General features: G+C 36.9%; 1 protein-coding gene across 3 annotated transcripts in view; it reads right to left on the bottom strand.

Annotated features, from left to right (window-relative positions):
• Positions 1 to 14,378, bottom strand: part of wasf1 (WASP family member 1) — a 554,848-nt gene that overhangs the window by 21,329 nt on the left and 519,141 nt on the right. For all 3 annotated transcript variants that reach the window (XM_051925241.1, XM_051925242.1, XM_051925243.1), the window contains one exon: positions 5,100 to 5,272. In XM_051925241.1, the coding sequence (XP_051781201.1) occupies positions 5,100 to 5,272 (173 nt within the window). The remainder of the gene's footprint in view (positions 1 to 5,099; positions 5,273 to 14,378) is intronic.

Genomic DNA, 14,378 nt, shown 5'->3' with positions numbered 1-14,378 from the left:
TGGATGAAATGATCTACCTGCATTAAAAATGCTATATTATATATATATATACTGAGTATACTTTATACATAAAATATATATTGTCGTACCTTGCATAACTGAATATAACCTTTATGGCACAATAACAATTCAATACATTTATGGTCACTACAGAATTTGGAGTTAATAATCTTCATGTGGGAAAAGGCTGACTCTCATAAATAAGTAGAGCCGAATAATGCAGTCAAGGAGGTAGCACATTTCCTCATGTTTGGGTACATTTCCTCTGTGAGTAAGTTCCAAAACTGTCCAAGAGCCCCAGACTTCAGCTGAATGTCATCCTGTAGTGTCAAAATCTCATCCTCCACTGTAGAGGAGTTTTAGGTGAAACAGTGTTGCAATTTTTGATGCGGGTGAATCACCTTCAACATCATTGACAGGTCAGACAAATGCACTTCGATTGTGACATTGTGAGAAAAAAAATCCTCTTCCAATTCCACATCCAGCCCATACCCTCCCCAAACAATTTTTTTTAAAAATCCCTTCTTTAGTAGATATAAATTGGAAGGCTAACTAGATCACAGCCGGAGTTTTGCAGTAGCTCGCGCGTTTGATTGTGTGTGCGGGATGACCAGTGTGTTAGAGGAAAAGAGATCTCATACTGGCCGCTCTGTATATCAATCAAGTGGCAAATGCCATAGGGAGGATATATAGACTAACGTTTAAAAAGTTTTTTTTTGAATGCAACACAATCTACCTGCACTACCTTTCCGATCTACCGGTCGATGATCGACGTATTGGGCACCCCTGCTGTATATAGTCCTAACTCAGGTCCTCTAAGCTTCCACAGGTCTGTAACCCAAGTATGTTTGATCTCCAATCATAAGTTTCATTTTATTGACTATCTAATACCTGCATATTTTTGATTTGTGGAATTGCTTCTAAATTCCATTAAAAGATGTTTTTTGTTCTGTGATGTTAAGAGATGAAATCAGGAAAAATACTGACCTGATACTTATAATAAATGGGTATCTCTCTCCCTAGAGCAAAAAAGCACATTTGAATTCTCAAACTTTAGGAATTTAATAATGAAAGAACTCGGAAAACATCTGTCTGATAAGCGATGTGCTCTATCAGTTTCCAGATTGTCGTTAATAGTGCTTAAAAGCATTTTGGAGGAGAACCACAATATGAATTTAACATGATTTCATGTAAATTTCACTCCTAGACACCTGATCATTCTAAGGTTGTTTCTGAGAGCTCAGTTGTCAAAATATGGTAGTTAATTCTGCATAGCCTAGCTAGCATTTTCGAATGTGCTGACTTTTATAGTTGTTGCCATTTGTTCTAGTTTTCTGGCACAAAATGTTAATTGTTTTTTTACATTTTTCAGTTGGGCACTAATCCTTCTTATTTTATGTTTTGTGAGATTGATTAGACATCTTTAAGGTCTCATTTAATTCCTTTAAAATGGAACTTTTGCATCATACTATATCCAGTATTCTGTATTTTCATATTATGTTTTGGTGAAGCACTCTGTCCTTTAGGGTCATGAATGAGGATAAAAGGCAAATACTTGATACTGAACAAAGTCATAGAGATGAATCATGGTTGTCAACCAGGCTCACTGCTCAGCTACAGCTTGGTGTGTCGAGCGTTTCTTAGCCTTATCTTACCATTCTGGCATCAACCTTGTTAAGGCCTTTTTCTACTCCATGGAAATCTACCTTTTAACATAATTTTAAATTTTGACGGTCACATAAAATCATTCCTCATTCTTTGGTTTTCTGTACTTGTTTAGAAGACATTGCATGCTTTGAACCACAGAATGCTTCTCTATAAACATTTAAATGTTGATATAAATACAAATATTATTGTTTGGGAGAGATGTCTCAAACATCAATATCAAATGCATTGTCACATGTTTTGTTTTAAAAATCTCCACACATTCACATCATTATTTAATTTTTTTTACCTCATTAGCTAATTTGTCCTCATCCCAACTTTTTTTGGAATGTGCTGCAGGCCTGAAATGCAGGAATTCATGTATATTAACAAATGAAATGAAGCTGACCAGACAAAACATGGGTTCATACTATCTGCAACCCCTGCTCGGGGTTTGTTTCCTGCTTTGCGCCCTGTGTTTGCTGAGATTGGCTCCAGGAGACCCCCCGTGACCCTGTAGTTAGGATATAGTGGGTTGGATAATGGATGGATGGATGGAGTTAAAGAGTTATTTGTACTTCCTATACCGTCCAAACGTTTTCTGATTTGGACTGTGCAGTTAAATGCTCTCTTTTACTCAATGTGCTTTGATTATTCATTATTTCTCATATAACTCTAACCCAGATGGTCCCTGGGGGCATAAGATGTTTCCAGAGAAAGTATGTATGGTCATTTGCACTGAGGACTTGCAACATAGTTTTCAGAAATTTCCATGCCGGCAATGGTTGAAAGAAGAATGTGACAAAAAAGCAATTATGTGAAAAAATACACCCTCAAGTCTAGTGTTAAAGATTTCTTCAGCTGTGAAATTTAAAACACAAAGAAGATACTGCACCAATTGAGAATTACACCATGTTGATGGACTATTGAATTGAGAGAAAGAGAGATTACTTTTTAATATTTCTTCATTATTTGCTTGAGGCAGTCCATAAGCATCTTGGTACATTTAAAACTACTTCAGCGCCATAGAACGTGAATATGCCTGTTTTACTCACAGTGAAGACAGTCTTCCGTACCCTACTGCCAAGTACAACATCTTAACCAGCGGCTACCATCACCTACATTCAAATCAAGGCCTTTAGATTCTGCACATACGGCCTCTACTGGTTACCAATGGTCAGTCAGACAGAGATGGACTATCGTATTAAGAGATTACTATTATGCTGGAGTAAGTGTAATGTCACACATTCTGTCTTTTTCTGGAATATACATGTTTACCACTAACTGGAATTTGAATTTTAGAAGTGGCATGTCTGCCTTGAAACAGAACAATTGCCACATATTGGTTATGTGTTAGAAAAGCCATGTACTATGTCAAGCAGCACACAAATGTTAAATAAGCATATAAGGAAAAAACAAATTATTCAGTTATTTAAAAGACTTCATGTTTATATTTTAATTATGTTATTTCTCACAAATAAACGTATGTCTGAAAGGCTGTAGGACTGGACATTAAAAGTGTTTTGAGTAATCTACAGAAAACACAAAAAATTCACAACACATAAAATCAGCTTCCCATAGCAAATGGCATGGTGCACATAATTAAACCCACTTCATTTGTCTTTTGTTAGCTGATTAGCTCTAATAAATAGGTTACTGCAGACAATCTGTGATCTTAGAGTTTCTTTATTATCTTGCGGCTAATGATCAAATCCTAATTAAAAATCTCTGGAAGCACACTTTGTAAGCTGCTACTGTCAAGCTAGGAACCAAAAAGAGAGTGCTCTGTAATTAAGCAAAATAAAATTTACAATGATGATAAAACCCTTATCGCACACAAGAAAAAGAAAAGCTTCCTTAAATGCAAAAAAAACTCAGATCAAAAGGAACAGATCTGACAAGCGCTTCAATGGTGCAGAGAGAGCCTATTGATAATTATGGTAATTTTATAGGAAGAGTAAGCAATAACCCTGACTTAAATTGTTTAAATCCTCTTTAAAACTACTATATAAATACACAGGCAGCTAGGGTGCCCAGTGGTTAACACTAAAGACTAATGGATCCAGTATTTTGGGTTAGAATCCTGTACTTGTCACTGCTGATACGGAATTTGCTCTAGGAACGCATGAGATATATGGGGGAAGACAAAGACACAGGTGTCAGATTAATTGGAAATTCCAAATTATCCCTTTGAGAGTGTGAGTCTGTTGCTAAGTGTGCCATAAGACGGACTGGTGCCCTGTCTAGGGCTAGGTTGTGCATTGAATCTATTGTTACCTGGAGACCCTCTGTGCCCCAGTGACGCTGAATAACATTACCCAGATGTGTGAATGCTATGCTATTTAAACACAAAAATGAATTAGCCCTATAATTAATACAATTTCCTAATGTGATCTAGTAATCAATTTTCTAAATCAACCTACTCACCCATCCATCAGGGATGAGGCTAGAACCAACCTATCATGTGACTATTGTTTAAAATTGTTTTAATGAGCTAAAAATCAACCTTACAAAAACCTTATTAGGTATATTTTTATTTTTTTTTAAATTAGATCAGGGCCCCAGTAGCTGCAGGTTTTCATTCTAACCCTTTTCTTAATTAGTGACCTGTTTTTGCTGCTAATTAACTTCTTTAGAATTCATTTTAAATGACTTGCTCTTGAAGACGCCAACCCTTAATTGTTTCTTTTTCCTTAATTAGCAGCCAAACAATAATGAGATACTGAGATAATGAGTAAAAACAACTGGTGTCCATCATACAATATCTGAAAATAAAGAAAGGTGAAGGTCTCAGGAATGCTGATCTGCTCAGGTCCACAAAACATTTTAACACTGCTCTTAGAAAAGAGAAAATCAACAATTTTAGAAATGTCTGCTAATGCACCACAAGAGCAGCAACAAGCCATGGAATTAAAGAATTTTAAAGAAGGTTTAATTAACAATGAGACTCGGCGCCTGATTAAGCAATTGCTTGGAGTGAAATTGGTTGGGTTTCAGGCTCTGCCTTAGTTGGTCTTCTGTTGGCTCACTCACTTCACATTTCACTTCTGTTTGCGTGCCATTTAAGGAAAGAAATGAAGAAATTCAGAGGCAAAAATATTTTAAAACAAGTCAATTAAATTGAATTAAAAAGAAGTTATCTAGCAGCAAAAACAGGTCACTAATTAAGAAAAGGGTTAGAATGAAAACCTGCAGCCACTGGGGCCCTCCAGGACCAGAGTTGGGAACCCCTGAATTAGATGAACTATTCAGTATATGGATATCTGATAGATATGCCTAATATTTTCTGGTGAATATATTACCAAAATAAAGACACCATAAAGTTGGTGGATAAAAGAGTTACTACACAGGTTCACCCTTTAACACTGAAATTACGCTTAAAAAGGCTTTACCAACATCACTTAAACTTTCAGGTTTTAGGATCACATTTCATATATGATAGAAAACTTACAAACCTGGGATCACAATATGTGGCAGCACCACTGGGAAGCTCCCTCTGCTTAAGCAGGTTATCCGATTCATCTTCAGCAAGCTCTGGACCCAAGGCCAGCTTCTGCCATTCCTTTCGTCTGTCATGTGGAGCTCTGGGGATCTTCTCAGGCTCCTGTGGCCGATCTATATTCTTCAGCTGTAAGGGAAAGCAAAAAGTCAACTTTTAGCAATCTCACATGACTTGATCCTTGATTGACTACTGCATTTCTTGGATTAGGCTGTAAAAAGTTAGACTTCCATGCAGTGCAGGACCTGCAAATCTATGCACATTACATGAAAAAGATAACTCTACTTTATAGTTTTTTTTTCCTATTTTTTTGTTTCACAGAGATCAGAAAGTTGTTAAAAAGTCAGTCGAGCAGGAATCAAATGTCACACAAAATGTTAACCTGACGCAGTGCAGATTCCCATTTGAGAAAAAAAAAGCCTGCAACATTTAACTATCAAAATTGACATTAGACTTCATATAGTATCTGCAGCTAATGGGAGGACTGACATATTTTCGAAGGCTGTAAACAATAAAAAGCCACATTTTTATAAACAAAACATGATAAAAAATTATTATTTAAAAGATTACTATTTATAAGAACAAAATGTTTAATTGATAGATTTACAATACTGCAAGGCAATATGTAAAAGTGACCAATGCAATCGTTCAAACACAATAATAATAATAAAAAAAAATCAGTATTAAAAAGTGAACAGCTGTTGATGCAGTATGGTAAAGAAACATCATGACTTTGCCACCAGGACAAAATATACAACTTCTGAAAAGGTTTAACAAAAAAGGAGGCCTTTTTTAGTGTCTGACTAGTCTCACTTATTAAAAAACATAATATTCAAACAATTGTTCTGAGTATATGAAAAGGAATCCTGGCATTGTATGTTCTGTAGAAGGACTGTGTAAAAGTAAATGTATTATTTCTTAATTTAACTGGAACCATCCAATGGGTTCTGATGCTTTTTAATCACATTACCACCAGGGATGTGGCTTTTGGGCTCTTTATATGTATACAGCATGTTTTCATTTGTTACCACTTGTGCCTGTCGTGGATCTGTTTGAGAGTGGCAAGTGAACTCTCTGCTCTACATTTGCCATGCTAATTAGACAAAGACCTTCCTTGACTTATATAGACATAGAAAAGAAAGGGCGCTAAAAAGTAGTAAATCATTGTATAGTCTGTAGAAAGACACTAGGAAAGTTAGAAACTTTTTACCCAATTTATTACATGATCTAATCTACCCGATATTTTCAATGAGGCTAAAGGAATTCCTTTGCTATGTAATAAAAAATAAATTATGTTACAATGACCCTAAACCTGAAATTTTAACAAAATACTACTTGAGCAAGAACAACCTGAATCTGAATGTCTTCCTAAAAGGCAAGTTGAAAAGAAGGCAATAAGAGAATGAGGCCAATGTATTAATTTTAAGATTGGCATAGCATATGAAACACTGACATGTCAAATTAAAAAAAAAAATGATAGAAACAACCGTTGACTTTGAATGCCCTGCTAAAGACTGACTTCATTGAAAGAATGGACATACATTAAATCTTGTGTTAAAACTCCACAAATAGTATCCTTAATTGTTCATCGCCATCAAGGATTTGATAATTATACTCCACACAAGTGCTGTGTCTGCAAATTTCAATCTTTGAGCTGCTTTTTTTGCCACTCCCTGTCCCACCCAATTGCGTAGTTCAGCAAGTCTAAGAGATTTAATGCTTTTGTGGTTGGTAGAATCATGGTGTGCGTTGGTATTTTTTTGTGTTACAAAATGTACCATCACAGAAAAACATTGGAAAATACTACCCTACCTACACCTTTGCTCCTGATCCACTAAAAAAGATCACCATAGCAGCTATCTCACTTAAACACTGACACTGTGCATTACTTGGATGGCTATGTTATGTTCTTTGTATAAATTAGTGATAAATAATAAGCTGCAAACTTGAATCGTGGGTAGGGATAATCATTACACTTCTATTTCATTAAATTTTGTCATTATATTAGGGCAGTCAACACTGTAGCTACCTGGCAGACTGGCAAGATAAATACAGAGGTAGTAGAGACTAGAGAATATATGTATTGTGTCAGGTGGCCGAAGCCTTTACCCAGCTGGGATGCCTGAGTACTGAAAAGACCAGGGAAGAGAGTGTGCATAAGACATTATCTCCCCCGGAGTGCTAGATGGCAGCCCACCTGGGTTGCTATAGTACCACTGATTCCCACAGGGCTTCATGGGAGTTAGAGTTCGGCACAGCCTTGTTGGGTTCCTTGGGTCATGCCAGGGGTACTGTGGAGACTGGCGAGCCCTATGTTATTGGACTTCCGCAATGCAGCATAAAAGGCTAAGAAAAGGCATATGATGAGTTGTATGAGAGGTTGAACACTAAGGAGAGAGAAGAGGACCTGTACCGATTGGCTAGACAGAGGGACCAAGCTGGGAAAGATGTGAAGCAGGTTATGGTGATAAAGGAAGCAGGTTATTTGCAATGGTGATGGACAGGTTGACAGAGGAAATTAGACAGCAGACCCTGTGGACTATGATGTTTGCTGATGACATTGTGATCTGTAGCAATATTAGGGAGCAGGTTGAGGAGACCCTGGAGAGGTGGAGATATGCTCTGGAGAGGAGAGGAATGAAGGTCAATAGGAACAAGACAGAATACATGTGTGTACATGAGAGGGAGGTCAGTGGAATGGTGAGGATGCAAGGAGTAGAGTTGGCGAAGGTGGATGAGTGTAAATATTTGGGATCAACAGTACTGAGTAACAGGGATTGTGGAAGAGAGGTGAAAAAGAGAGTGCAGGCAGGGTGGAATGGGTGGAGAAGAGTGTCAGGAGTAATTTGTGAGAGACGAATATCAGCAAGAGTGAAAGGAAAGGTCTACAGGACAGCAGGTAGTGAGACCAGCTATGTTATATGGGTTGGAGACGGTGGCACTGACCAGAAAGTAGGAGAGTTAAAGATGCTAAGATTTGCACTTTGTGTGACGAGGATGGATAGGATTAGAAATGAATACATTAGAGGATCAGCTCAAGTTGGACAGTTGGGAGACAAAGTCAGAGAGGCGAGACTGCATTGATTGGGACATGTGCAGAGGAGAGATGCTGAGTATATTGGGAGAAGGATGTTAAGGATAGAGCTGCCAGGTAAGAGGAAAAGAAGAAGGCCTAAGATGAGGTTTATGGATGTGGTGAGAGAGGACATGCAGCCGATGAGTGTAACTGAGCAAGATGCAGAGGACAGAAAGATATGGAAAAAGATGATCCACTGTGGCAACCTCTAACGGGAGTAGCCGAAAGAAGAAGAAGAAGAAGAAGAAGTTACACTTGATCATTAATCTATGTGTTGATTCCTCATTATGGTCAATGTAGTGCTCAATGTTTTTTGGGACCACCAACCCTTCACATGCACTTTTTGGCTTACCCAAATTTTCACGTTCAAATCTAAGCAAAGTTTTATAAAAGTGAACCTTGGTGTGGAATTTTCCACTTATGTTGTCATGTTGGCGGTCAAAAGGTTTTCGATTTTGGATCATTCTAAATTAGGGATACTCAACCTTTATACAAAACAAAATAATCAATACACAGCAAAATGACAAAATACATTTTTAAATATGTATGTTTTTATAAATAAAGCTATTAGTTTGCTGTATTTCATTCCCATACATGTAATATAAATACAGTATACATTTAGAAAAATGTAAACATTGTCAAAGTTTATTCTGTCAAAAGATTTTACAAAAACAAGCAAATGGAACAAGGGCTTCAATATAATTTTAAGAACTTGCTTTTTTTAACTAAAATAATTTTATACAATGTTTGTTTAACAAACGTGTTCTATAAGTCTTGACCCTCAAGTTATCAGATAGGATTTGTATTCTTTGAATAGGTTAGCTTCTGTAGTTTTACCTAAATTTTTTGTGCTAATTGACACATTGAACAAAAAGTCAATAAGGGGTTGCTAAGAAACCCTCATTTTTGATTAAATCACCTTAGATTGAAAAGGATAAACACTACTACAAAACTAAATTATTGGCATATGTCAAGTCCTGTAAATGCACAGGGCAGCACGGTGGCGCAGTGGGTAGCGCTGCTGCCTCGCAGTTGGGAGACCTGGGGACCCGGGTTCGCTTCCCGGGTCCTCCCTGCGTGGAGTTTGCATGTTCTCCCCGTGTCTGCGTGGGTTTCCTCCAGGCGCTCCGGTTTCCTCCCACAGTCCAAACACATGCAGGTTAGGTGGATTGGCGATTCTAAATTGGCCCTAGTGTGTGCTTGGTGTGTGGGTGCGTTTGTGTGTGTCCTGTGGTGGGCTGGCACCCTGCCCAGGATTGGTTCCTGCCTTGTGCCCTGTGTTGGCTGGGATTGGCTCCAGCAGACCCCCGTGACCCTGTATTTGGATTCAGCGGGTTGGAAAATGGATGGATGGATGGATGTAAATGCACATTGGATTGTTTCAGTTTATTCTCTAGTTGCCTCTCAGTTTTGTAACATACGCAGGGTAGGTTAACTAGCAACTGTAAATTGAGTAGATGTTTGGGAGTCCCACTGATGGTGTGATGTCACATCCATAAAATAATCTGAATCTTCGGCAACACTGTAATGATAAAAAATGATTAAGAAAACTACTGTAAACTGTAGATGGATGTTGGAGATACATAGTATTCGGGAAGGGTTTTGAACTCACTATGTGGAGGTGGCATGTGTGTTTGCAGTCACTGGGTACTCCAGCTTCCTCCCACATGCCTAATACAGGCAGCTTAGATCAGGACATTAAATTAGTCTTGAGTATGTGAGATTACGCCATGTGATAAACTGGTAGTGCACCATGAGCTGGCCTGCACTCAACACTTCCACAATTGGCTCTATCTACCTGTAACCCTGTAATGAATAATTTTGCTTCTAGACCAATGTATGAATGTTAGCATTTTGTTTACCAGTTATGCTGTTCACTCATCTCATACAGGGATCAATAATTTTTCAAATATTCCTTATATGCTTTAAAGCACATTCCTGCTCTTCCATAATTTCTCCTCAGACTAAAAAAAATCCAATACAAATGATGTAATTCATCCAGCAAAGTAACACTTTGAAATGGAACTGACCAGAAGTCTAAATGCATAATGGAAAATCAGTATTCTGTTGGGAATCATTGTTCAAATCTTGATGGGGCGCATTTCCATAATGATTCACAAACCCACACATACCTACACACTCTTATACTGGGCTAATTTAGAGTAGTTCACTAATCTAACATGCAAATGTTTTGAATGTGGAAGGAAATACAATTATGTCTTTATATCTCACAAAATAATCAATATCAGTTTATTCTAAAAATTGGAAATCCCAAACAAATCACTGAAAAAAGTATCAGGTAGATTATATTCCATTTTCAGTATCTGATAATTGAATCTTTGGCATATAAGTGAAGAGATAGCTCTAACACATTAGTAGATTTCATAGTATCTGCAGTGATATATATAGTGTTGCATGGCTAAATTTTTTGGACGGTTCAGCCATCGTAATAAATGCTATCGTTCTCAAATCTGTTTAATTCCAATCACAGTAGCATTGGAGCAAAGCAGGAATCAGCTTTGCATAGGCCACCACTCCATTGCAGGGTTCACCAATCCACACACCCACATTCTCACTCGCATATTGCCAATCTGAAATTACCAATTGGCCAAACATGAACATCTGTGCAAATATGGGAGGAAAACCAAAGTAACCGGGAAACACCTATGCAGATTGTCTACCATACTATACTATAATAGTAAATTTATGAAATCTTTATTATAAAATTTTCTGGCTATACAAAATTATAGAGTATTAAAACGCATATACTGTATTAATGAAATGGTTACATTGTAATGAAGGTGATCAGTGGCCGCCTTCACAATAATACACTGCAGATGTCCGCTCAGAGACAAAAGACACAAGAAGTCTTCCAGGATAACCAGTTTATTTGTTTTCCACCGTGTCCATATTATATGAAACTAGCCAAGGAATCTCTTTCACTTTTACAGGCATGTTACATTAAGTATGTGTGTGGTTTTCTCTGAAAGACAGGAAATTAACCTTCATAAATTATAATTCATATAAATAAAATAATAATAAACTAATAGCATTATAGGTCAATAGTGTACTGTACTATTATTTGGAAGAAATAGCACCTTTGAATATATATGTATAATATTTAAAATATTAACATGTGGATTTGGAACTTACAATTGACTCCACATTAACATAGCTAAATGTAGTGAAATTCAAGTCCAAATGAAATAACAACATTAATATAAGTAAAATATGGAACACATTACAAAAACATTAATTAATTGCTTTTAAACACTAACCAGTGTGTCGCTGTCATAGCATAAACGCACATGCAGCTTTTGCATTTAGCAGGTCTTTATGCAATAAAACTGACCTTAAATATACAATGCAACACCAACACCATCAAAAAAACAGCATCTCCTGATAACTTGAAGAAAAAAAAAAACACTTTATATTTGCGCACACTGCAAAGGGTATAAACCCTAAACACATCAGTGTTGAGCTCATTGTATTGGGAAATTGTCCTGGCTTATTGCCTCTTATGCTGGAGGAAAAAGAAATTACTTCTGGAACAGGCAGAGCGATGCTGCGTGCTCTGTTTTTTTATAGTCAAATCGGGACGCCAGCCTTCTTAACATACACTGCTGTAACGTTTACTTAAAATAAAAAAAAAATACTTAAAATGCATCCTTACATTTTCTGAACCCACTTGATGCAATTTTTGTATTGTGGTGGACCACCGCCTACTATAGATTTAAAGGACAAAAACAGTATGGCAACCCTGGATGTTATTCTAGCACATCATAGGGTATACTCACATACACACACACAATCATTTCATTTCAAAGTTACAAAATAATCTAACATCCACTTCATGTTGGCAGACATTGGAGACTCTAGAAATAATCTGCAAACTATACATAGAGGGTGACAATCTGAGGCTCTTGGAGTTATGTGTCATTAACTCTTCTCATTAAGCCGGTCTATCACCCATTCAGCATTGCTAGGATCCATCATTGATTGTTTTTAATAAAAAAATATTCATTTATTAAATCTTTCTTTGTCACTCTTCCTCAAGCTTTCCAAATGTTATTTGATTTTAATGAAATCAATAAAATGCTTAAAAAAATAATGACGCTTCAACACACTATCACTTAAAACCAACAAAATATATTTAAAGTAGGATCACCGGGATCATCTTCACATTTTATACTTGTTTGGTTTTGATGGTATTACCTGTTATCCTAAAGTTTACTCAAGGTATTTTTCCTTTCATAGGGGAAACACAATTGGTTCAAAACTAGACAAATGGATGAATATTAGCAGTTAGCGCAGTTAATAATGACATTTCACATTCTTGGTGAATAAATGTTCTCACAAAAGTGAGAAAACAAACCTGACTATTTTTGTTATATTTTTAAAGGTCACCATCTAGGCAACATGGCATAATTTAAAAAGTTGCACATAAAGTGTTTTAAGTGGTTGAAATGCAACTCAAATTATACAAACATACATATTTGGACAGTGACACAATTTTCATAATTTTGGTTCTGTACACCACCACAAAGGATTTGAAATAAAAAAAAATTATTTTGTGATTGAAGTGTAGATCTTCAACTTTAATTTAAAGGATTTATCAAAAATACTGTATGAGCCATTTTTGAAAGACAGGCATTTTTATACATGATGCCCTATTTTCAGGGGCTCAAAAGTATTTGGACAAACTAACAATCATAAATATAATTATCATTTTTAATATTTGGTTGAAAATCCTTTACAACCAATGACTGCCAGAAGTCTGAAATCCACAGCCATCTCCAAGTGTTGGGTTACCACCCTAGTGATACTTTGCCAGGCCTTTACTGCAGCTGTATTTAGTTGCTGCTTGTTCATTGGACTTTCTCTCGTCAATTTTGTCTTCAGCAAGTGCAATGTATGTCCAGTTGGGTTGAGACCAGATGACTGACTTGGCCTTGAAAGAATCTTCTATTACTTTGTGTTGAAAAGCACTTTTGCAGTATGTTTTGGCTCATTGTCCATTGGAACCGTGAAGCATTGTCCTATCAGTTTTGCAGCATTTGGCTGAATCTCAGCAGATAGTATAGCCTTATACACTTTAGAATACTTCCAGCTACCTCTGCCAGCAGTCATATCATCAATAAACACTAGTGACCAACTTCCATTAGCAGTCAGGCATGCCCATGCCATTACAGTGCCTGCACCACATTTCACAGATGAGGTATTCATTCTATCATGAGCTATTTCTTCACTTCTCCATACTCTCCAGCTTCCAACATTCTGGTATATATTGATCTTAGTTTCATTTGTCCAAAGAAAATTATTCCAGAACTGGATAGGCATATAAAATATGTTTAAAATATGCCCTTCCGATGCTTGAGGTTTACCAGTGGTTTATACTAAACTCTCTATAGGTACTCTCATGAAGTTTTCTCTTGATTGTAGACTTTGTCAATGATAGATCTACCTCCTGGAGAGTTTAGTTGGTTTGGCTAAATGTTATGAAGGGGTTCTTCTTTGCCAAGGACAGAATTCTATAATCATCCAGCACAGCTGTCTTCCATGATTGATCAGGCCTTCTGTTGTTTCTGGGCTCACCAGTGCATTCCTTCTTTTTAAGTATGTCCCAAATGGTTGATTTGACCACTCCTCGTGTTCTTGCTATGTCTCTAAAGGATTTGTTTTGTTTTCTCAGCCTAATGATGGACTGTTTTTGTTTGCATGGACAGCTCTTTGGACCTCATATGCTGAGTTCTCAGTGACAGCTTCCAAATGCAAATTCCACAATTGGAATCACTTCCAGGCCTTTCACCTGCTTAATAGTTAATGAAATAATGAGGGAGCTGCTCACACCTGGCTATGGAACAGCTTGTCAGTCAAATGTCCAAATCCTTTTGAATAATAGGGGGACCATGTATAAAAATGTGCGTCATTCCTAAACAGCTCATATGATATTTTTGGTAAACCCCTTAAATTAAAGCTGAAAATATACACTTCAATCACATAATGATTGTTTAATTTCAAATCCACTGTGATGGAGTACTGAGCCAAAAATACGAAGATTGTGTCATTGTCCAAATACTTAAGGACCTGACTGTAATTGAAATAAACGTAACAAAATGTCAAAATGCAGTCCTACTTCAGGGACATAGGTGCCTTTAC

This window comes from Erpetoichthys calabaricus, chromosome 3 (genome assembly GCF_900747795.2).
Source record: "Erpetoichthys calabaricus chromosome 3, fErpCal1.3, whole genome shotgun sequence".
Classification (NCBI taxonomy): Eukaryota; Metazoa; Chordata; class Cladistia; order Polypteriformes; family Polypteridae; genus Erpetoichthys; species Erpetoichthys calabaricus.
This window is presented reverse-complemented; position numbering and strand designations above follow the sequence as displayed.